Genomic DNA, 25236 nt, shown 5'->3' with positions numbered 1-25236 from the left:
AACTCAGTGCTTATGGACAGAAAGTAAAAACATTAGTGTTACACTGACACCCTCTTGTGGGCATTTTAACACTACAGCATGAAGCATAACCAAGACGCCCACTAGTGTCTCTCACAGAATGATATTAGGTCATCTCCAAATTATCAAATTCCAAAATCGATAAGGATGGGAGATACCAGATATTCGAAAGGCAAATAATTTAAGAAAACACCATGCCTCATTCACATTTTTATTACCGGCTGTGTTGTACACAAAGAAATCAAGTGACACAGTTACAAGAGCAGACACTGAACAATGCACACACAGTTTGATAAAAGGACAAAATCTTGTCAGGGACTCTGCTAAGGTCTTAGCAAAGCATCGTCACAGCACAGAGAGACACGACTCACCAGACAAAAGAGTAACATCAACCACAACATGACATTAGAATGGCCTTGACAAGAGCCACTGCAGTAGAACTAAGTTCACAGTCCACAAGATTAAAAAACAAAAGGTGTTTTTCTGTCACCAAAGCTAACCCTTGGTAGGCTTTCAGACAGAAGCGTACAGTCCACAGCCAGTCTTCGTTTACTCTCTGGTACTGATCAATCATCTCTGCTTTGTCAGTGACTACTTTGGGTACGAGTGACTTCACGTGAATGTTGCAGTAGCTACGCTCATGTGACACTGGGAATGACCTGGAGACGAAGACCCGCCCCCTAGCAACAAGAGGATATTTTCGTAAGTGTGTGTGACACTGAATATGTGATGCAGTTTTGTGTCGTTATTGGACCTGAGCATGCTCACTGTTACTGAAAATGAAGCTAAGGGTAAGAACCAGTGTATGATTGTGACGCCCACATCAACCTTCATCCCACCTGAATGAGCACGCAGAAGAACTTGGCCAAAATGAAGTAACTAACGTGAAGCATCTGCTCAGTAAAGTGGCCAGCAGCTGACCCAGGAACAGTGTGCCAGACAGGACAACCACAGAGGCACTTGAGAAATGAGGAGCACTAATACATTAAGGCACCACAGACAACCACTCACAGTGTATTTCTGGAACAACAACACATTCCACATACAGAGGGCTTGCACATATAAAGTGTTATTTTCTAATCTTCCTGTTTCTTGACTTATATCACAGTCATTTAATTCACTTAGATTTTGACTTCTATTTAAATTTTTTAAATTATGTCATGAAAAGGATTATAGTTTCCATTTGTCTTTGTTTACTACTTCCTATCTTTGGCTATGACAAAAATCTTTATTTTAATACATTTTTTTGGTAAACACATACAAATACCCAAGACATTAACCTTTGTCTTAAAATGACTCAAAGTATTCAGAAACATGAGCATGGAAATTAATTCAGTCTTCTAGCTGAATTGTGTGTATGTATGTTTAGATGTTTTAACTGAAATGTATGTATGTTTAGATGTATGAAGTAGTGAATATTTATCAATATAGACAAATGTAAGACAATTTATGCTCAAAAGATAATGGAAGATCTGCATATATGCTTAAAATGATAAATGATTCTATAAACACTTTAGTGTCTGCTACTATGGCAACTGCGTCCAAGTTCATGTTCTTGTTGAAAGGAAATGGATAAAGGAATACATGTTCAACACCTTAGAAAATTCTCTAAAAAAACAAAGATTAAAATAAAAGGTAAATATTTGTCTGAAATTATGTTTAAAAATCAATCAAATATAATATCTAATCTAAAAAAAATACATTCAAATGTTTACATAAGATTCAGTCATAAGTGACACAGAGACTTCAGTCATGCACAGGAAGTTGAAGAGATACAACACTTTTTCAGCCCAGGGCACACCTGAGAAGGACAGCCCGACCGACCGACTGCACAACTAGCTGGCTTCATGGCAGGCTAACGCCTTACTTCAGTTAGCCTGCCGTACACCCACAGAACATTCACATAGCATTTAAGGACATAAGAGATCTGAACACTGCTGTTACTGTTGTAATGGGAAAATTACAGTCGTTCACATGTTCTGTCTACAATTTCAGAGAGGATATAGTCGCAAAGTGTCTTGTCTTATGCTGTCTGAAATAAAACTTAATATAAAAAGTTCAGATAATGCTTTAGCTTTGTTACATATATTTTGGAAAAGTTCGTTCGGATAAGGGGTTCCTTAGAACAGCACCTAAAGTCAGAAGAGGTAATCAATTCGTGTGGTTAATCACATGCTTGCTGTACATGAAAATGTGTAGTGGCTTTTCTTGTCTGGGAATCTTGTCTGGGTGACGATCTGTAACTCCTTTTACACTTAAAACTGCGGTATTTACTTGATCATTATTCTAGGATTTTTTTTTATTAAGTTGCAATTAGATGATAAGGAAATGATTAGCCTAAATCCTCCTCTAAATCACATGAGCTCATGCTCAGTCAGTCAGTGACTGAGCAGAAAGCGAGCCTTGACCAAGGCTAGTGAGAAAAGCTGTGTAGAGCAGAAGGAGGTCTAGCTTCTTGGGAGAAGTCCCTTCTTATAAGCCACCACACCTACTACCGTGGCAACGGTCAAGAAAGAAGACACGCCCAGGAACTTGAAGAATCCTCCAACAGAAGGCAGATTTCGTTCCCAGAATGTGGTGACAAAGGGAACCGCAGGGACATCCTGGAAATGTTATCCTGATGTTATTTATTAGACTAGAGTGCAAAAGCATTAAGTAAAAACACATAGTATAAAAATATATTTATAAAAGCGATGGTGCATTTTATACCATTGACTGAGGTTCTGGTTGCCATATCTGACTTGAATGGATTTTCCCCATCATGCACAAAATCTGAAAAAGGAATACGGTGATTCATTCCTATCAAACAAAGAGAGATCGATATGTTCTGGTAGGGTGTGTGTGGAGGTGTGTGTGCGCGCGTGTGTGTGTGCGTGTGCGTGTGTGTGCGTGTGCGTGCGCGCGTGCGTGCGTGTTGAACTCTCACCTCCCTGGCTGCTCTCTCCCCGGCCTGCGTGCGCGTGCGTGCGTGTTGAACTCTCACCTCCCTGGCTGCTCTCTCCCCGGCCTGCGTGCGCGTGCGTGCGTGTTGAACTCTCACCTCCCTGGCTGCTCTCTCCCCGGCCTGCGTGCGCGTGCGTGCGTGTTGAACTCTCACCTCCCTGGCTGCTCTCTCCCCGGCCTGCGTGTGCGTGCGTGTGTGTGTGTGTGTGCGTGTGCTTGCGTGCGTGTTGAACTCTCACCTCCCTGGCTGCTCTCTCCCCGGCCTGCGTGCGCGTGCATGCGTGTGCGTGCGTGTTGAACTCTCACCTCCCTGGCTGCTCTCTCCCCGGCCTGCGTGCGCGTGCGTGCGTGTTGAACTCTCACCTCCCTGGCTGCTCTCTCCCCGGCCTGCGTGTGCGTGCGTGTGTGTGTGTGTGTGCGTGTGCTTGCGTGCGTGTTGAACTCTCACCTCCCTGGCTGCTCTCTCCCCGGCCTGCGTGCGCGTGCATGCGTGTGCGTGCGTGTTGAACTCTCACCTCCCTGGCTGCTCTCTCCCCGGCCTGCGTGCGCGTGCGTGCGTGTTGAACTCTCACCTCCCTGGCTGCTCTCTCCCCGGCCTGCGTGTGCGTGCGTGTGTGTGTGTGTGTGTGTGCGTGTGCTTGCGTGCGTGTTGAACTCTCACCTCCCTGGCTGCTCTCTCCCCGGCCTGCGTGTGTGTGCGTGCGCGTGCGTGTTGAACTCTCACCTCCCTGGCTGCTCTCTCCCCGGCCTGCGTGTGCGTGCGTGCGCGTGCATGTTGAACTCTCACCTCCCTGGCTGCTCTCTCCCCGGCCTGCGTGTGCGTGCGTGTGCGTGCGTGTTGAACTCTCACCTCCCTGGCTGCTCTCTCCCCGGCCTGCGTGTGCGTGCGTGCGCGTGCGTGCGTGTTGAACTCTCACCTCCCTGGCTGCTCTCTCCCCGGCCTGCACAGCACCCTCCATGTAGCCGCTCCACTCCGTTGCCGTCTCAGTGCCGGCGAAGTAGAGCCTCCCCACGGGCTCCCTCATCACCCTGCAGGGCGACAGTGAGCTCACGTTAGTGGGTCACAGTCATGCACTGAGTAGGGATACACACACTGCTCTGCCAGAGCTGCTTAGGCCTGTGCGTGACGGGGAGAAGCTGAGGCACGTTAAGGAAAGGGGCGGGGCCAGTCAGGCTCGTCCACTCACCTGCCGAACTGCGTGAGGATGCCGGGGGGGAAGTAGACCGTGTAGCAGCCTGCGGAGTACTCCTCCTCACACCAGTTCTTCTCCTCGTAGTGCACGGGCTTTGGGGAACGATCACCTCCATCACGTGTGTACCCACGCTGGATTCCAGCTCTTCGAATATCTCATGGTTCTTATATACTCCCATGATAAATAACACTTTCTGTACATGATGCCTTATTGCTGTCTCATGGTGCAGTGTAAGCAAATACTACTTTATGTTCACAGAAAACCTGCCCTGTGGTACAATAAACAACTACGAGGCTTCAGTCTAATCTCTCGACAGTTTGAATGACTACGGCAGAACGTGGAGACTTTCATCGGCAATCATCAAGCTCCTCTTTAGTACTGAACCTAGTTTAACAAAAAAATCAGGTGCTAAATCAGTGGCTCTAGGGCCATTCCATATGAAACCACAACCTGACTCCTATCAAATCTAATTTCCATTTTTCATATTCTAACTAAGATTTTGCACAAAGTTGTTTGCACGTCTCTGCTCCTTTTCTTAAAGTTTGAATAACAAACAGGATATTTCAAGCATCCGGTTCAGCATTGCTGCATTTACACTGGTGTCCTATTAAGTTCTACATTGACTACAAAGTCTCAGGTAAGGTGTTTAAGACCCCAGCCTCATTGGCCACTCAGTTCAGGTGGGGCGGGGCTACTACTCTATCCTACCGCTCCATCCTACCACTCAACCCTACCGCTCAACCTACCGCTCAGCCTACCGCTCCAACCTAACGCTCAATCTACCGCTCAGCCTACCGCTCCACCCTACCGCTCCACCCTACCGCTCAATCTACCGCTCAGCCTACCGCTCAGCCTACCGCTCCACCCTACCGCTCAGCCTAACGCTCCAGCCTACCGCTCCAACCTAACGCTCAATCTACCGCTCAGCCTACCGCTCCAGCCTACCGCTCCAACCTAACGCTCAATCTACCGCTCAGCCTACCGCTCCAGCCTACCGCTCAGCCTACCGCTCAGCCTACCGCTCAGCCTACCGCTCAACCTACCGCTCCACCCTACCGCTCAGCCTACCGCTCAGCCTACCGCTCAGCCTACCGCTCAACCTACCGCTCCACCCTACCGCTCAGCCTACCGCTCGATCTACCGCTCAGCCTACCGCTCATCCTACCGCTCAGCCTACCGCTCAGCCTACCGCTCAGCCTCCCGCTCAGCCTACCGCTCAGCCTACCGCTCAACCTACCGCTCCACCCTACCGCTCAGCCTACCGCTCGATCTACCGCTCAGCCTACCGCTCAGCCTACCGCTCCACCCTACCGCTCAGCCTACCGCTCAGCCTACCGCTCAGCCTACCGCTCAACCTACCGCTCCACCCTACCGCTCAATCTACCGCTCCATCCTACCGCTCAACCCTGCTCGCACTCTGTATTAGAGTTCCAGAGATGATTAGGGAAAGTACTGTAGTCTCGTTTTACTTTATTACTTTTTTTTATTACTAGTTACTATGTCATCACAAAAAAAATGTAAAATTCATGACAGTCTGCTGTATGCAGAGCAGTGATCTTATTTTGCATTTTATCCAATAACATGATTTCAGCCAGGGAATCATGCTTTGTACAATGATATCCAGATTGGGCACAATATCACTAAGAGGAAAAAGCCCCATTTGTTGTGTCCACCAGATAAAACTAGTACGGACCTGCTGTATCAAATCTCTGCCGTTTGTACAGCAGGAACACTTTTTCCTCAGTTTACCTTACTGTGCTTAGGGTAACTTTTGTAGCAAAATATTTAGATTTAGTTTATTTATATTTAAAACTATAAATATATTTATATTTACAACTATTTGCGTTGCCTCTGTGTAGTGGATGCTTTTAGAACCTGTTCCTCCACTGCAGGTAAGAAGACCTCAGAAGTAAAAGGCAAAACCTGGACCAGAAACAGTGAAGAACCGAGAACTTACATGCAAAGCATCATCTGAACCCAGGACTCGTGCGTAGATCTCACAGATCCTCTTCTTCCTGTGGTCAGCCATGGATGGAAATGACGAAAACTTTAAAGAATCACTTTTCATGTTTTTATTATTACATATATTTTATTATTATATTAATAAGAACCTTTCTTCCTTGGTAAGCCCCGCTAGCGTTCTGCTTTTGCGTGCGAGGATGAAACTGGAAGAAGGGAAAAAGCTGGTCAGCTCAACATCTCTTGCCCAGCTGTGCACTCTTTTCTGTGGGTGGACACTAGCTGGCCCAGCACTGCCCAAAGGCTGATTTACCCCATAATGGCAGGTACTGTGCCATCAGGTTTCGTGTCATCCAGGGTCAAGCCAATGGGAGCCTCTTCATCTTCTATCACCATGCTACCACAGTAGCCTAGAACAAAACAGCACTATTAAGCACACACATCACACATGCAAAGACAAGACGCCAATGGACGACTAAACAACGGCCCTTAGTACGGTCACCCAGCAACATCACAAATCCCACACTAAACAGGACTAAACGTTAAGGCTTTTTAGCTGTTTGCCATGTCCCAAAGAAACTATGACCAGGCATGCCGAAGTTCTACAATCCTGAGCACACCTCGGTAAGGGCAATAGGAACAGTCCATTTAAATTAAAGCCTAACTGATAACCCAATGGATATTTCGTCTCATGTTAACGACTCTAATACCCTTCTTCCTCCAGAAGTTCTCCCGGTAGTAAACCATGCACTTGATGACCGAGCCCATCGGCACTCTGTGAATCAGCTGGTTCCTTATTGGGGGCAGTTCAGGCTTAAAGTGAATCTTCAGGTTCAGGCCTGGTGGTATGGCAAGGATCACATACTTGGCCTACAGAAAGGAGAAAGAAACACAGCACCGGCCTCATGACCAACAGCACTGTGCTCCAAGTGTTTAAGACTCCCTCGCACACGCAGATCTACAGCTGATACACATGTACAGAGGAACACTTCAGCAGTGAAAGGGTGTGGGGCTGGAGCCCTCAGGTGCAGGCTCTAAGTAGCCAGGGACGGGTGGAGTTCATGACCCCCACGCGCTCACACACCGAGGTACACACCAACACGCTGCAAACAAACAGCTCTTTATATGCCCTACGAAACCTAGAGATTTTTAGAAGTATGAAGTCTGGAGTTTAGAATTCTGCGTGTTGGTTTTTGAACTTTCTAAAATGATCCTGTGAACGGCCGAAGATACAACACAACAATGTTCAACCAATCAATCAAGACCGTGGAAAGTGGTGTATGAATGCAACTTCAATACAGTTATAGTGACTACTATCAACTAAAGACGATACACAAATGTTTCTCCTTAAAGCTAAGTGCACCATTAAACATTACAGAATATTTTAACCACTACTTTATAGGGCCACAAAGCTGCTATCCTGTTCAAGATAGCAAGAATCCTTACAGGGAGGAACTCTAAATGTTTAACTGGGAAGTGTGAGCATGTGGGTAAATGATGTGCCCTTTATGACCCGTGTGTGTGTGTGTGGGGAAAATGTCTGAAGGTGGCCTGTGGTGTTGAAGTCTTTCTTACTTTGTACGTGTCCTCGTGAAGTGTCTTGACCAGCACCATGTCCCCGGTCTGGTCGATGCTGTAGACAGCACTGTCCAGCTTCACACGGTCTCCCAGCTCTCTGGCCATGCATTCGCTAATCTGACTTGAGCCTCCCACAAATTTACGCTCCTAACCCCATAGAGTAATAAAATAAAACAAATATTAAAATGACAAATAAAGCACATAAAAAAGTGGCAGGCTTTGGTAAACTCTTGAATTCTGAGCCCAGCGTTTACAGCCATTAAACTCCATAACTTCATGTTCTGAGTCAGCAGACAAGCAGTTAATTTTTTTCGATTTCAGTTCTCGTATTGACCAACAGATGGCTCCACCGGGCAAAAAGCCGAGCCTAACCACATTGGTACTGCTGTATAAACAAACCTGGATAGCGAAATATGATGTTCTAAACTGCAATAATCCTATAAATCTTTCAGTGCATTCGTACACAACAATAGATGACTTGTGCCTCTAACATTCATCTAACAAATATCCTTTGTATTTACCAATAACTAATAAGTACTAAACATATTCTATTAAGGAAAAAAAACCCCATAAAAACATAAAAGAGTAACAACCTCAAATAAATTAAATGGCCTATAAAATAAGATGATGTAAAATCATATATGAAAATTCCAGTCAAAAGTCTGATGGCTGTGCCAACCTGGAAGTGTGTTTCCTGGTGGAATAACTAGAATAAGCGTTCACTGAGAAAGAGACGCATATGCTTCAGAGGCAATACACTGAACGGTCTCCTGAAGGACTGCAAATGTTCTAATGATTCTGTGAGAGGGTCCTCATTATAGTGAGAGCGCCACCCCCCAAGCTGCTTCTCTTCCATACTGCACACAATTCCACTGTGTGTGCGTGTCTATGAAACAAGGGCCTCTGCTCATGTCACACAAACTAACAAGTGGCAAAGCAAACACACACATACATACACACACACACACACACACACACACACCTGTGCACTCACAAGCACACGCGCACTCACACGCACCTATGACACAAACCAAAATCATCTATTACATGGGGCCAGGTGGCAGGAAATGATTCTAAACCTCATAATAAGCATCCCTAATCACGCTAGTGTGTCCCCTTCGTCTGTATCTGTGGTAGCAGAGCATTCAATATTTCAATAATGCCAAAGAATGGCTGCTCTCCACCTCCAAAGCACATCCACTTTGAGCACTGTGATTAACTAAATTAGGGTTAAAGAATAGAGAGTGGCACTGATTACAGGACACTGGGACAAGCTATCGTTGGCCCTCCTATGGCTTGTGCATACACCTGCTTTCTGAAGTACTACCCGCTTTCCACGGTACATAGCCTGATGCACGGCTACCTGACTATACCTCCCCCCTCTCTCTCTCGGTCTGTCTCTCACTCTCACATGCTCTCTGTCTCACTCTCGCTCTCTCACTCACTCTCTTTTTCTTTCGCTCGCTCTATTGAAGGCTGATTACACTGTAAAGGTGTATGCACAAGGTGTATGCACACAATGATGCAGTCATAGTGAAAAGTCACACACGTGCAAGAGACCAAACCACAATCCATGAATGTGGAGCAGCAGAAAGTAAACAAGAAATGTGCCTGGCCCGCTAGACACAGACACACACACACACACACACAGACACACACAGACACACACAGACACACACAGACACACACAGACACACACAGACACACACAGACACACACACACACACACACAGACAGACACAGACAGACACAGACAGACACAGACAAACATCACTGTTCCACAGTGAACACCAGCATGTTGGGACTCTTTCAGGTGTCCTCATGCGGCACTTAGACTGTGTTTTTTGCAATTAAGCTTCCCTTCAAATAAATGGATAAAATGATTCATGAGCTCAATAATGCAGCCATAGAACTGAAAGTACTGCAACACAGCAGAAAGAATGTTTGACTTGCTCCACATCTCTCCACCTCTCTACACTGTCTCTGCTTGCTTCAACGGCTGCTTTGATTCTTGTCGTTCCAAGTCAGTGCATCAACGTACAAGGAGTTGTTTAGCTGGCTCGCTCTCTCTCTGGTCAGACATACCTGACCTCCGTTGGTGGTGGAGAAGATCCTCATGGTACCCCCACACTGCTTGACGTACCACAGGAACCAGAGAGCAGACACCTCGTGAGGTTCAGAGGTCACGTTCACGTTGACGAACAGCGTGGCAAAGCGCCGTGCCACGCTGCACACAGACAAATACAAAAAGCCCCCTTTGCAGGTGCAACAACCATTTCTGACTCACACAATACAGCAGCTTCAAAACATCTAAACCCAGTGCCACACGCACTTCTGTTCCTCGAGAGTTTTCCACATACCTGGTCCAGCAGACTTTCTTAAATAACTCTTGCATGGTCATCTTATCCCACTCTTCTGCATGTGGGGCCCTCCATGGTGCCTCTTTTGGGATCTGCAGTACAGAACCATAACCAGCTACCGTGAAGGCCAATCAACAATAATCAACACTATTTGAGTCATAGAATTCAAACTGATAACCTACAAGGTCTCAACCAGTCCTGTCACTGTGAGACCAGCTGGATGGATACAACAACTGCTGAGTGTGTCTTAAGGTTAACGGGAACTTACCTCCATGCCCATCTTGTCCATGGTCCTCCAGAGGTTGTTGTAGTCCAACAGAGCAAGAGGGTTCCAAACTGGGGGGAAAGATCCCTTGTATGGATATGATTTCCCCTGGGACGCAAGAAGCAGCCAGCATAAGAAACCACAGCACTAATAACCATCGCTGTTTGATGGAACATCTCCATAATAGCCATTATATTATCAGAATAGGATTTGTGATTACATGTTGCAATGGAAAGCTTTTTCACCTTCCTAAACATATACTACATTTCAATATTTCAGATCAGACATATGTAGAACCTGTTCTCTTCAGGGTTCAAAGTCACTGGAGGCCCTCAGATGTCATATTATTTGCAAATTATTTTTACATTTTAAGGGGTCTGTGAATAATTATGTGTCTTTGCAAAAAGATGTAATGATAATTTCTCAATCAAACAAGTACTATAGTCACAATGAAATACACAGTAAAATAGTGAGACGCTCATCTCTAAGGCACAGGGCAGCAATATGATAACAGTCTGTTTATCCATTCTGGTGTTTCACACTAGTGGAAATGCTTACTCAGAATGGCTAGCACAGGCAAGCACACATTGCTTCATACCTGAATTGCTCCGTTGCTGAGGGGCAATTAAACAAACATAGTTATAAAAAATTGATTAATATTTGACTACAGATTAAAGATTACATACACCAGAGGAGATAAATCTTTCCTAATCTAACATACACTCTAACATACCTCTGATAATTGGTCAGTACGTGTAGCCTTGTAATGGGGTCATTGATAAAAGGGTTTCTATGACGATCTGGTCCCCTAATCATGTTTTCATGTATACTGAGCTAACCAGCCACCATTCTGACACCAAACAGGGTTACTGATGGGAAAACAGCACATATCTTGCATTAGCCACACAGATGCAACCTCCCACCAAAAAAAAAAAAAAAAAAAAGTATTTATATAAATAATATTGAATTATTTATTGTAATTACAAATGTAATTATGAATTCTCAAGTATAATTATTCTAAGACCCTCTAAAGTGTCTTAATAATTTGCAAGTTATATGCTGCCATTACATGTCATTTTTAATTAACCGTGTTGGATATCCTGCACTGAAATGCAGTACAGGCTGAGAGGGGAAGTCCTACCTTCTCATTGGCTTAGTCATGTGCATTTGTAATTCCAATTAAAATGATAGGACAGTAATTCTAAATCAATCCACAACACAATGTCCAACAATGACCCGATGCAATGCAGTTTACCCCAGCAATGTCCTCCCACATAGCAGTGCGAGGAAGCCACGCACAAAATGAAAAATCTAAACGCAGCACGTGCTGTATGTATGGGGAACGATGGGGCTCTGTTACGTGCGCGTGCAAGAAACAGAACACCGTGCCTCGCACGCCATCCAGCAACAGGTCTGTTCCCATGGTGACAGAAGTGAGGTGAACACGCAACCAGATGAGGAATGCGGACTGTCTTTTCCTGCAGTCCGAGCAGACACCCATTCTCTGTGCTCCCGCTGGTGAGCAGACTTCTGCTCAGATCTGAATACACCAGGATGCAACCTTTAATCTCAATCTCAATCACTTGAGGTTTTGCAACCTTTAATCTCTCAATCACTGACGTGCTGAGGTCTCCCGACAGGGCACATCTGCATGATGCAATCCCAGGAAAGTTGATTACCCCAGGCGGCAGACTTTGGACGCACACCCTAATTACGAAACAGCCCACTCGTCGTGGGGCCTAGGTGGGTGGCTATGTGCACAGCGGCTCTACAGAGGGAGTCATAAAGCTTTCAACACACCACAGCAAATGCTTTATTACCCAGGTCCGAGCAGTGTGTGGAAAGCCATATTTCAGCAACTGTACTACACACTACATTTTCATTGTTGGGTTTCAAAGAAAGTTGCGATAACAACTTCAATAAACTAAAATCAGTAGTGAAGAGTCACTATCTGACAGTATCTAGTAGCATCTATTCTGCAGAACACCAGACACTGCTCAGGACTTGATCATATAATTATTTGATGAACCGAAGCCAGTATTCCACAGCAAGGAGGTTGCACGCTAACCTGCCATCTAGAGCAGCATTCCTGCCAAGTTATAATTGTCGCATTATTTCTTGTTTATACGACCCCATGGGGTTAGACATGAGTGCCAAGTCTCATACTGGTCTCCCGTTGACCATAATAATCTGTTTCTAATGTGTTCCTGGCACAATATCAAGTGTTTCTCTATAAAAAATACCTTTGGGAGTGTCCACAATTAGCTGCACGATACACAAAAGGGTCAGTTAGTGGCTGCATTGAGAGACGTGACCACACAAAACTACAGGTCTGGGCAATTCTCTGTGGGTTTGGAATGAGTGTTTAATTTCTGATTATGAAATGAGTGAAGGGAAACTCCCCTGTTAGCAAACACCAGGGCCAGGCAGAGAGAAGGCGAGAGCCAGGGGCAGAGACAAGGGAAACAGCACTGATAGCGATTGCCGTTTGATGGGAAGTGCTGCCATGGTAACCTATGGGGAAGCTACTGCCAAGAGATGGAGCCATGGATAGAAAGAACAGCTGCTTTAGAGTGGCATGAACATACCGAGAACACGCGCGCACTCGCGCGCATACGCAAGCACACGCGCTCCTTCTCCTTTTCTCAAACAAACACACATATAAACACAGACAAACATGCACATTCTCTCTCTCTCTCCCTCTCCCTCTCCATCGCTCTCTCACGCGCACACAATCAAAGCGAAAGCGACTGCGGCAGAGAGAAGGAAAGCTCATACGCAGAACAGAGACGCCAACTGTATCGGTCACAAAACCAGCAGCACTGACCGAATGTGTGCGGCTGCAAGCGCTGAAACACGGCTAATCTAAAATAGGTCATGTCAATATAACAGCACTCCGTGGGCTTGAGGAAAGAAACAGTGTCAACAGGCTCTCTTCTTGTTTGGGCATGTGGGGAATAATGCACGTCTATCTCCCAGACAGGCCACCAATCCTCTCGGCTGGGCCACGTCCAAATACATCGGTAATGGTCTCCTCAAGTATAAATCACATCCATGCATATAAAAGGATTTAAAGCTCTCCAAACATACACGGTTTTATGTGGCCATGTGTTGTCTCTGTACTGTGCACGGGGCTTTTATTGCAGTAAAGCTGCCTATGGGAGTTTTGACAAGACACATGATGGTGCAGCTGACGTGAAGTCCTGCCCTGGCCCTGTCAAATCGCATCAAGGAGGAACACAGAAACCCTCCAGAGTGCCCCGCCGGCTAAGCCAGGATAATATTCCGCCACTCTGCTCCACAGAGAGCTGGAAAGCTGTACTGTATCGTTAGCGCAAATGTTTTGTGGAACGTGTTCATTCCTCCACCCTGGCATCCTCCTGAACGCTCCACGGCTTTCCCACGACTTCCGGATCCACGCACGCGCAAGCGTCCAGTCTGCATCTCGGTGCACCCGAGGAGCGGTCCAGAGCGAGCTCATTCCATATGTGCATGCGTAACACTAACACGATCGATTGCTGAGGGCACTAGGCTAACCATTTCTGGGATTTACAGCTCCATAAGCTGGACAGAGCCACAGAGAAGCTAAGTCTCCAGGGAAATCTAATAAAGGCATGCAGAATGCTTGTGTTAAGGGCAGTGATGCGTCTCCTCCAATTGCACATGAGTGCAGGGAGCGAGGGGACACTGTCATCTCGACTTCTTCCCTGTTTGTCCACTTGGAACAGGAGAAACCATATTACAGGCTTCCTTCAGGCACTGATTAGCATCTCCAGACTCTAGCATGCTATAAAGCTGCTTGTGTGTGGCCCTCCACAACAGCCCACAGCCCAGCCCGGCTCGGGCTTCCTGCGCTCCAGGCTATGAGATCTCTGGAAGAAGAGACTCAGTGACCCACCGGAAATGGCAAATGAACCAAAGTCCTCAGGCGGCTGTTTGCGGAGGGGCTCTGTTGGAAGCGTCCCCTCGGCAACCCTTTGCTTTAGCAGCTGGTTTGTGAGGTTATGCTAGCAGGCCTGCGTTCCAGCTTACCTTCACATGGTGGACCAAGGATTCCTGTTCGTTGACCTTGTATGTCTGAACCCCATACTGCTTGGCCAAGCGCAGGATCCGGTTCTGAGTGGGTCCGATGTATGCGCCGCCCAGATCCACCCATTTGGTTTGTTTGTTCTGGAGAGGTTTGAGGCATATGGATTATTCAGAGCTGCTAACTACTGTACAAAAGAGCGATGCTTTTCCTGCTGTTTATTTTCCTGGCTTTGCACTCAGTGTGTAACCAAAACCTGAGTGCATTTGATACTCCAGACAGACCTGAATAAATGGAAAGTATATCTACCAGAGTACATTTTCTTCAATTACAGCCCATTTTCTAGAACAAACATAGGATCATTAGAGGTGTTCTTTAATATACAAGGCCACAGATCAGAGACATGTCCAGAGATCTGAGAAAGCAGTGTAATTTACAGTAGACCTGAGTATATTAAAATCTGAATATAGATCTGCAATTTCCAATTATACAGCAGCAATTGGGCGTAGTTTTGTGCAAGTTTGGTTTGTGGTTTAGGGAACATCTTAGATTTGGGGTTTTATGCGTCAGACGTCCTCTGGAAGTAACTACGTATCTACACGTCTCTCAAGTATACAATCGGAAGAATCTCCTGCCATACGTCCATCATATGGTCTCATTACCTGAACGGTGTAGGTTCTCCCTCCAACTCGGTCTCTAGCTTCCAAGACCACAGGGTTCAAGCCACTCTCCATCAACAGCTTGGCTGCACTTAGTCCTGTGGAAGACAAAAGGCAGGAATCTGAACTACATTTCTATTCCAGCACTAGTGAAATCAGGTTTACATTGTAACCGGCACATGGTAAACACAAATACTATACATATAAGTTGTTCTAAAACAGGAAATGATGTAGTCTTTTAGAAGCAGCACACACACAAACTCCAGTATTAGTGAGACATGGGCAAAAAATGCTTGGATGCTTGAGTCTTCAATACATATTGAAGATACATATTTCATTTTTCTGCGGTTTGCTATCAAGTCGGTGTGAGAGCGGAGGCGAGGCAGGATGCAAAGACCAGCCCTGGTTATACAACAAAGATGTTTAATAACACAATGACAAACTCAAAAGGAAAACAACAATATGTTCCCAACTAACACAACAGACAGCAAACACACTAAGTCTCATGATAATGTCATACAGTGAAGCACGTATAGCATGGAGTCAAACACCGCCAACCAACAACAATAAAACAAGGGTTTAAATACGGGTGCTAGCAATGAACATGACTATAGACAATGAACATGGCGCTACACACACACAGACACACACACACAGACAGACAGACACACACACACAGACAGACAGACACACACACACAGACACATACACACAGACACACACACAGACACACACACAGACACACACAGACACACTGGGAGGGGCCTAGGAGGAGGGGCCTGTGTCATGACAGTTGGAACACAAGTACTGGTAACACCTGTGATGTGCTCAGAAAAGTGACTTTAATCTCATTTATCACGTTAATGATAATAACACACATCACTCTAACAGCCACAACTACTATTAGCACATCCAGAAATGTTCACAGCTGGATGCAAGTCCTTCAGAAACCAAGTGTTAAATTATATCGAACTCCTGATGTCAAAGTAATTAGACCTCAGAAATGGACAGTTTCCTCTGCAGCAGTATTGCATGTGAGAAGTCTGGGAGTAAGTTTCCCAGCAGGGAGAACGTGGGAGGCGTGGACACTGGATTCCTCTCACTCTCGAAACACAAACACAGCCTTCCTCTTTCTGCAGGGGAAGTAAAATCGCTGCTCCAGTGAGAAACTGCACTATGCATGAGGAACACCGTCAGACTACCTTATGTGTCAAGAGTTCTAATGTTTCTGCCTTAGAGGACTAAAGAGCGGATGGCAGTTTTGGGGAGTCCCACTAGGAGTCCTGCTACACTTACTCATGCTGAAAATTCTCGCTGCTACCAAAGATGTCATGTGGATCCCAAATGTCCAGCAATAAACCTTTAAAAATCTCTTTTAACATTAGGTGAAGTGGAGCTATTCCTTTTTTTTTAACCACAGAAGACTGAATACTATATGACAGAACCCTCTTGAGGTTCCACTCACATGACTGCACTTTTGTTGGAGTTCCCATTGCTCTCTCAACTATTAAGACGACTGATAATCGTTAATTACAAAGTGCAAGAATATCCCTGAAGATAACCATCTTCCTCTTTTGAGGCAAACTAAGTTAGCAGGTGAGGACACAGAGACGAGAGCTATATGACAAGAGACTAAAACCACAACCCATGGATGTGGAGCAGCAGATAAAGTAAACAACAAATGTGCCTCGCCCGCTAGACACACACACACACACACACACACACACACACACACACACACACACACACACACACACACACACACACACACACACACACACACACACACACACACACACCTCCAAACTGATTAAGGCTAAATGTGTGGGCCATGCAAACATCCACCTGATAAAGTTGTAAAAGAAGAATGCCAAGAATGCCACTGGTCGTCCAGCAATAGATGACCACGCCCCCCTACTCACGTTTGCAAATGGGCTTGCAATGCTCATTTCCCTTCCTGTTTAGTTGTCTTGTGTTAGACTAATTGCTCCTGAGTCGAATGTGCAGATCAAATGGCCAGCATTTCAACATTCTCTAAAGGTGGTCTAGGTTTTTGTTTACATTTTACATTACTTAACTGACAAAAACTGAGACCACACAGCTGCTTCACTGTTCTTTCAATAAGCACACACACACACACACACACACACACTACATTTTTATTGAACTCTAGGAAAAAGAAAAGTCATCTTACACCCCAAAGACGCAAGATGCTGAAGCTTCTATGCCTTAATTTTGTACAGTGAATATTGCTTTTGTTCATCTTCTTCTCTGCTTAGTCCATTTCACGGTTACTGTGGCAATAGAGGGAGCAGAGAAGCCCTGGTGTCTCTGCCCTCAGCTGTCTCCTCCAGCTCCTCCTGGGGGGTCTCCGGGCGTTCCCAGGCCAGCTCTTGATTCTACCCTCAGGCTTCCTCCAGGGAGCATCCTTATCAGATGCCCCAACCACCTCAACTGGCAGAGGCTCTGTTATGAACTCCTTCCAGAAATCCTAACTCCTCACCCTACAGAGAGGATCCCTGTTGCCTGGCACAGAGAGCTCATTTCGGCTGCTTGAGTCCATGATCTACATCTTTTGGCCATTACCTAGGTTTCATGACCATAGGTGAAGGTGGTAGTCTGGTAAACTGAGAGGTTCAGCTCAGTCCAAAGAGGCAATGCAAAAAATAAATAAATAAAACAGAGACCTCGGAGGCAGCCAGACTTAAAAACAGGAACCCCTCCTCCACTAGGAGACGAGGGAGAATGCACTTTCTGTGCAATTTAGTCTCACATAAGATATCCAACACAGGTGACATGAATTCAAATCCACACCCACCGCCTGGATTTGCAGATATAAACTGGTTGTGTTGTACTGGCCAGACACTGAAAATGCTACAGTATACACAGACAGTGAAGCTTCAAAGCTTGCACTGCAGGAATCTACACTATAGCGAACTGACGCAATGGGCATTGTCATAACACCCAGGAAAAGGTTAGCGGTCCTTTGAAGAGTGTTTTCAGTGATCAAAGAACTGCCCTCACAGCATGGATCTCTCAGACACCTCCCCCCCCACAACCCCCCAATTCTCTTCCCATCTGTCCCTTCTCTGCACATTACTTAGCTTTCTGCCACCCACCCCATCTGGACTGCTGTGTTACACCTGAGGCACTGGCTGACCTAATTGAGGGGACGTTTATTCAATAATTGGACGAGAAGAAGCATTTCTGCTCTCCAAACAGGCAAACATCTCATGCTTTTAACTACAACAGGCAAGCAAATGAAGCAAGAGAGACAGGAAGTAAAAATATCTCGAGTCTTTTCCCATTTTCATGTAATGACATAAGAATGGCTATAGACATCATTCATCAGGAGTGCGCATCTATCAGACATCAGAAACTCAATGGTTTCAATGGTTAGGTGGAGCTCTGTACTACAGAGCCAGGCAACACAGTCTCACAGTTGCAAGTTCATAAGAATTCACTCAAACAACTCGTCTGAAAGGTTATAGTTAGATAACAGTTAAGGTTATTGCCAAGGGCAGATTCAGCAGTTATAGCACAGTTCATATGGTTTAATGCCAGTAATTCATTTCTGCTCATATACATAAAAATGGTACTTGGCAGCACAGTATACTGAACCACCTCTGTGTTATTGGGGAACTTTCTAATGGCAGAGAGCTTGTGTCATGCAGTCAGAAGAACAGTACGCTGGATAAACAGGCAGACCTTTATTTGGTTTTGTTTGTTTGGTTCATTCCTGTCGGGCTTTTTATGCTTTTGCTTTTCTCTCCTTGTTAGTGACAGCACTGGGGGCTATTTGCTGTAGAACAGGAGCACAGAGGCAAGCAAAGGTTTCCGTGGCAACTGCCAATGTTAAGATGACGCTGCTTGGCGAGGATAAATGAAAGAATGAAACAGCCTCCCTTCATTTACACAGAACAAAAGGTCATATATTAGTTTGACTTTAAATATTAACGCTAACCCAAACTCCACGAACCCCAGTTTCCAGAGCGGTGTGCTCAGTTTATGGTGGCTCTTTATCAGCTGCCTTTCTCTTTACCTCATCGGAAAACGACTTAGAAGATTTCGTTATTCCAGACCCACGCTGGTCCTTCTTGTAGATCGAAGTGTGAGGTAGCGTGAGGGCTATAGAAATCTGCCACGGTTACATGGCTGACATAAGCAAAATCAGACCCAGATGGGCATACACACGTCAGAATGCATACTCTCACACTGAGACCTGAGACCAGTGCAACACTACGGCAACCAGAAAAAAAGTGGTGTTGGTGGTTAAAAAAAAAAAAAAAATGAAAGGAACACAAAAAAGGATGCGACTCCTCATTATCCCAAAATTTCCTTCCAGTTGTCTGTTTTCAGTTCCTAAAAATAACATCAGTGACTGTAATTTAGCATATAGCATACCTAACTATGTGAAAGGGGTTTGCATGCACTGCTCCTGCTTGAAATCAGACACAGGCATGTCTAAACACAAACTAAGACTAGTGCACTGCAACTAAATGTCTAATCTAAATGATTGTTTCCTTACAAGTCCCTGATGAAACCTAATATTCAAGCCCAAACAGAATCCGCTTTACGCGTCAGCTGTGCCAGGCTCAGCCATAATTATAATATCACATTATCCCAAAACATCGCCAATCCTCAAGTCCACATTCTGTATCAATTTGATGGGTCTGTATTGGTCCATTAGTAACACAAAAATGTGGCTGAGCAGAAGAAATGATCACTGTTGTTTATGGGCTGGCATGGCTTCCATTCAGCTGCTAGATACAGTAATGATTTATGCCTTTTGGATACCAAATCACACATTTACCATAATCCAGTTATGCAAAGCATCTCCCTCTCTGCTAGATGAGACTGTAGTTAAACCGGTCAATTATATCCATGCTTCATACTCATAGCTCAGTCGCATTTATTTATCATGAAGTACCATAAATCACTGTGAAAAAGTGTTATGCCCTTTACCACATGTGGAATCCTTTCATTTTGGAGCTTCAGTATTGTACGTCTCAAACCTTTTCATTTGGACACTCAGCATCTAGGTCAAGCGCCGTTACCACGTAGCCTACAGCAAATGAAACCATAAAATTACAACTCTCCTCCTATAGTTATTCAAAAATGATGTCCTTTTTCCTCAAACATGTTTCCAAAAACATCAAGACAAATTATTTCAAATATTTCAGTTTATGTTTCCGTGGCAACACAAGCCCAATCATTGCTATCACACTTAAGGCACTGCTGTTAAGGCACTGCAGTCTTTACAATAATTAAATCAATTTCCTAATAGTTATTACGGTGTCTCAAAGAACATACAAAATCACAGCAACACGATTGGTTGATTTAACAACCTAAATCTGTATTTATACCAAGTTAGATATTCTAAATCAACTGGTGAAACTGATTAGTACACTTGGGATCAGTTATAACCTTCCTATACTTACAACTCACCAATGTGTTGGTTGCGAAGCAGTGCCTCGATAAGAACAAGCAACTGAACTGAACGCTTTACGACGGACAGGTTGTTTAAGCATTCGTCCTTTTTCCCCCTAACTTCCAATGCATCATCGTCCTTTGAGACTTCAAGAACCCTAACAAGTTCCCAATCACTGCAAGTAAGCTCTCCTTCTTTCATGGTCACAATGTGCCCAATTTGAACGTCTTGTCTTAGACCACGTCATCTTTGCCGGGCGATCGTACTGGGTAGACAGATCCACCTGTTCCAAATATTTTTCTGATTGATATTGTACCTGTCTTCATCTTTTTTGGTACAAAGGTCATCCTTAACAAGGAGGGGGCAGCATGATGGAGGATTTCATTGTAAGCAAGTTTTCTGGCTTTAAAGACTACATAACTCTGACATCACTGATGGCATCCAAAGTCAGTGAACAATTATTCACGATGGACAAGGCTTCATAAAAGAATGTCTTTAAAGAAGCATTATCTAATCGTCCAGCACTCTGTGCTGGAATGTAACCTAGTATGCTCCTTATGGTCCTACTTTGATGTTCCCTGGCTCCTGCTGGATGATCTGAGTCCGGAAAGTTTATGCAGAAGTCGCACTGCTTCTTTGCTAGATATTCACTCACTCCCTCTTTTTCCACTTCTTTCAGGGATTTTCTAATTACTTTCTTGGCCTTATAAAACTGTATCCTTGATCTGACCTTATGGACTGATCTCTGCCTTGGTGTTGGTTTTTTCATGATAGTGGAAGCTGTTGGAAGTTTAACAGCAAAGGATAAGGATGCTCTCTTTAATTGTCCACCCACTCACAAAACATCATGCAGGAGGAAGAGGTTGAGCTGGTACAGCTGGTGATAATAAGGCAATTTTACAGCTTTCTGAGTCGGTATGCTTCCTCCTTAAAGACATTTCTCTGTGCGAGTGGAATGGGGTCAAGTATTGCGTTTCTTCTCTCCTCTACATTTAATGGGTCTCTTATCTGAATGCTCTTAGCTAGCACTTGAATTCTTGCTATAACATTCACAGATGTGGTCCGTTTTGAGAACCACAAAAAATTTAGTTCAGCGACGTGCCTTCCAGCTTCTGTTTTCAGCACTCAGGATCCCCTACCAGCACTTCTGAGGTTTCCTGTTGGTTTGTTACAATTTTTCTCTCCCACAGGAACTTGGGTCCAGTAATCCAATTTGAGGTAATCAGCTCTGAAACCTTGAGGCCTCTGGAAGCATAATCTGGTTATCATCTGTGTCAACATAATGCCACTGGGCTGGATCGGTGATTTCTCGATTTCTCTGAACAAGAATAGCCACAAATTCATGTCATCTTTGAGCTTCATTATTAATATAGCCTAGTACTACTGATCCATCCAGAAATACTCCCTAGATCTTCCCTTAAGATATTGCTCACTGCAGCAGAAATCAGTGCTTCTCTCAATTCTAATCACGGTACAGTGAGTGTTTTTGGCAGTGTGATTCCTCCTTTACTCATGTTTACAGTGCTGTATGCACGTTCTTCATTCATTAATCTGATGCATGAGCACTCTGAATCTCTCTCCAGCTTCCTTTTGAGGTGTTTACACCTGACCACCTGATTAAAGCAAGCCTTTCATTATCTGGTTGATGAGGACATGCGTTCAAGTGGCATTTCAAGGTGACCAGTCTCATTCTGTCGGATTCTGCCCTTTAAGAGAGATACTTTTTTCTCCTGATTTGATTTAGACAAAATTCGATTCTAGTGCTTTTATGTCCACAGCTGGTTTTACAGATGGAAGATCTCCGATAGATACATGATGACAAACCAGTCAGATCCTTTCAATTAATCTGCTGTTGTTGACTTATACAATGCTCCAGCTGAGATCAGTGTTGATGGCATAAGGCTCATAGTTGCCTCCTGTGGCACCTATGCTCTGCAGTAATCATGTGCGATTAGGAGTCTTTGGTAACGTGTCCTTTATTCAAGCATGCACAGCAGAGTGTTTCCCTCTCCTCCACACGTTCCCATTAGCACTTGACATTTGTATACGGGGGGGGTTCTGCAGAGCGTACGTTTGACAGAGTTGAAATTATGTTCCGAAAACGGTTTTGTTCTTTGCTTTGTTAGAATTCTTTGAACTCAGCGGCTTCAGGTCAAATGGCAAAGGTATTCGCCTTTGGGCGTTTTGTCTCTATTAACATCTTTTCTCCAAGGTGCTTTAATGTAAGTGATGAGGACACTGGATTGTACGTTATTCATGATTCTTTTGCTACGAACTGTGCAAATGCTACAAAGCTCGGATAATCTTCGGCTTCATCCAGCTGTTCTGTGACAAAGCATTTACATCTTGAAGATACCTAAATTGGAAATTTGGCTAATATTTTCTGATTCACATTGTCTTCGCAATCATTCAGCACTTGGAGACCCTTGATATAAAGCATGGTATTGCTACAATCTTGCAGAAAGCCACTGAATTCCCTCAACTTAATGTGGTCTTCTGGGTGAATAATTGGCCAGATGTTAAGTGTCTCACTGATTGCATGCTGTATTATGAAGGAACGACTGTATTACGGTATTAAGCTTCCCCCATGGCTGACGCTAGGCGTCCTCATCTTTTCTATAAAAGTGGCCTTCCAACATTGTTTTTGCCTCTGCACTAACCTACTTCTGTAGAAATGATCACCTGAACATTCGCACATCACCTTTCTATGAGAGCCTTTCATATCCTGTGTAAGAGGCGACTGATAAAATGTTGCTTTGATCCTCCAACTTTTTTTAGTTCTCTGCACTGAGAGTAAATGGCAGCTTCCATTTTGATTTCTGCTTTCTTTACATGTAACTGTGCTACTGCTTCTGCTCTCATTGGGGAAATGTTCGCATGTCTGAATGGACACTGGAGCAATGCTTGGACACAACCTTACATGTTGCTTATCGAACAGCATAGACAGCCCCATAAAATAACAAATACTATCCTTCTATAGATCATGAATAGAGATTACCACAGTTGACAGAAATTATGCTCCTTTGTCTCAAACAAATAATCAAAATAAATTATTTCAAATATTTTAGTCCGTTTCCATGGCAACACAAACTCAATTAGTGCTAGCTACAAAGGCTGCATTAAGAAATATTCACACATCTGTCCTAATTAAAACAGCTAAAACTTCTGTATATTGTGGTTGGTAGATTTAGTTACTGAATGCATCTTTTTTTACTTATTGTACTTTAACATAAAAAAAACAAACATAAAATACTAAATTCAACAAGTGTTGAATTTTTGGTGCCTCATTTCACACTCATGTAACTGTCTCTGTGCCGTTGTAGCATCTACTGCAAACACAACAAACATCCAATCCAATAATCACAATAGAGACAAGGCTCTCTCCCTGGAGCTGCCGGCTTTAAACTATTTATCAGGGAGGACAACGGCCCAGAGTGGAATGCGGTGTTCTCTGTGTGTCACGTACATTAATTTAGTGACAATGATTGCTCTTTTAGAAACCACAGACATATCGGCATTTGGCACGACTGAAAGGCAATTGCACTGCAAAAGAGTGAATCGGTTAAGATAGCCTACCAGCCCCAGATTAGGGTGGCCACGCATCTGGTTTTAAGACAGACACTCAGTTTTTCAGCTCCCTGTTCTCCAGATTGCCTGGTTGAACATCCATTTGCCTTCCTTCTAGAGTGAATTGCTTTCCATCGATCAATCTAATTGTAGTCTTTCATTAGGTCACATTTATGTTAAATACCTTTTAATTGGTTTAACAGATCGCCTCGTACCTCCCAGCTAACCACAGAAACTCCACACTCTGTGAGCTAGAATGTTTGCAATGATGTAAAAACAACAAAACGAAAATGTCATATCCCTGTTTCCAATATGCCCTCCTTTTGGGGGTGTGACGTGTTCCTGTTAAGGGTTATTAAAGTTACCACCCTACACCAGTATCCCTGGGAGAGAAACAGATGAATGTTATCTGAAACTGCAAAATGAAAAACAGCTGGTTTTTCTTTCCTCCACTCAGAGGCATAAAAAAAAAAAGACTAAAAAATCCTGTTTATACAGGCGAGGAAGGCAACAGGAGAGAGTCATCCAAGCGCAGCCGCACTAGTGCGTCGGTTTGGGACACACTCAACGGTTCCATTCTTTTCCATGTTTCTGTCCTTGTAAAATTGTGACACAGATGATGCCGGGGGCAACCCTGCAAGCCCAGTCCATTCTCCATTCTCACTCTTTACACATGATCCACACAAGATCAATCAAGGTGTAGCATTATGCACACACTGGGAAATACACAGCTGCATGCTTGAATGGCAAACATACGTGCTGGTGTAGGGATAACCTCACTGTGCTAATGTGGAAAAGTAAATATCTGCTGGAAATTCATCTTTAATAAGGCAGAAGCCAAATCTTTCCTGTCGTGCCATTTGCAGTGTGTTACGTTACGTTTATTCAGTTTTTGTTTGATCGTTTTTTCTAAATGACAGTTGGCCTGTTGCCGTAGGTAACCCAAATTGCGTAGGCATTACACTCTAAATTCCCATTGTATGTGTGAGATTTCTTAAATAAGCACTGCGCATAAGGTGTCAACTAACATCAACATCATTTACATTTATGGCATTTAGCTGACGCTTTTTTCCAAAGCCACTTACAGTTATGACTGAGTACAACTTGAGCAATTGAGGGTTAAAGGTCTTGCTCAGGGGCCCAACAGTGGCAACTTGGCAGTGGTGCGGCTTGAACCAGCAACCGTCCAATTACAAGTCAAGTACAAATACAGTAACTAAATAATACAAAGAAACT

The 25236-nt window shown here is 44.4% G+C and overlaps 1 protein-coding gene across 2 annotated transcripts in view; it reads right to left on the bottom strand.

Moving 5' to 3' along the window:
* Positions 1 to 215: 215 nt before the first annotated feature.
* The window catches only part of mao (monoamine oxidase), a 28707-nt gene continuing 3686 nt past the window's right edge, over positions 216 to 25236 (bottom strand). For both annotated transcript variants that reach the window (XM_027005250.2, XM_035523039.1), the window contains 14 exons: positions 15006 to 15100; positions 14349 to 14486; positions 10320 to 10424; positions 10052 to 10143; positions 9777 to 9918; positions 7689 to 7838; positions 6824 to 6983; positions 6427 to 6523; positions 6266 to 6319; positions 6112 to 6169; positions 4149 to 4246; positions 3879 to 3990; positions 2728 to 2790; positions 216 to 2621 (listed from right to left, as the gene is read on the bottom strand). In XM_027005250.2, the coding sequence (XP_026861051.2) occupies positions 2466 to 2621; positions 2728 to 2790; positions 3879 to 3990; positions 4149 to 4246; positions 6112 to 6169; positions 6266 to 6319; positions 6427 to 6523; positions 6824 to 6983; positions 7689 to 7838; positions 9777 to 9918; positions 10052 to 10143; positions 10320 to 10424; positions 14349 to 14486; positions 15006 to 15100 (1520 nt within the window). In that variant the 3' untranslated portion in view covers positions 216 to 2465. The remainder of the gene's footprint in view (positions 2622 to 2727; positions 2791 to 3878; positions 3991 to 4148; positions 4247 to 6111; positions 6170 to 6265; positions 6320 to 6426; positions 6524 to 6823; positions 6984 to 7688; positions 7839 to 9776; positions 9919 to 10051; positions 10144 to 10319; positions 10425 to 14348; positions 14487 to 15005; positions 15101 to 25236) is intronic.

This window comes from Electrophorus electricus, chromosome 25, assembly GCF_013358815.1.
Source record: "Electrophorus electricus isolate fEleEle1 chromosome 25, fEleEle1.pri, whole genome shotgun sequence".
Classification (NCBI taxonomy): domain Eukaryota; kingdom Metazoa; phylum Chordata; class Actinopteri; order Gymnotiformes; family Gymnotidae; genus Electrophorus; species Electrophorus electricus.
This window is presented reverse-complemented; position numbering and strand designations above follow the sequence as displayed.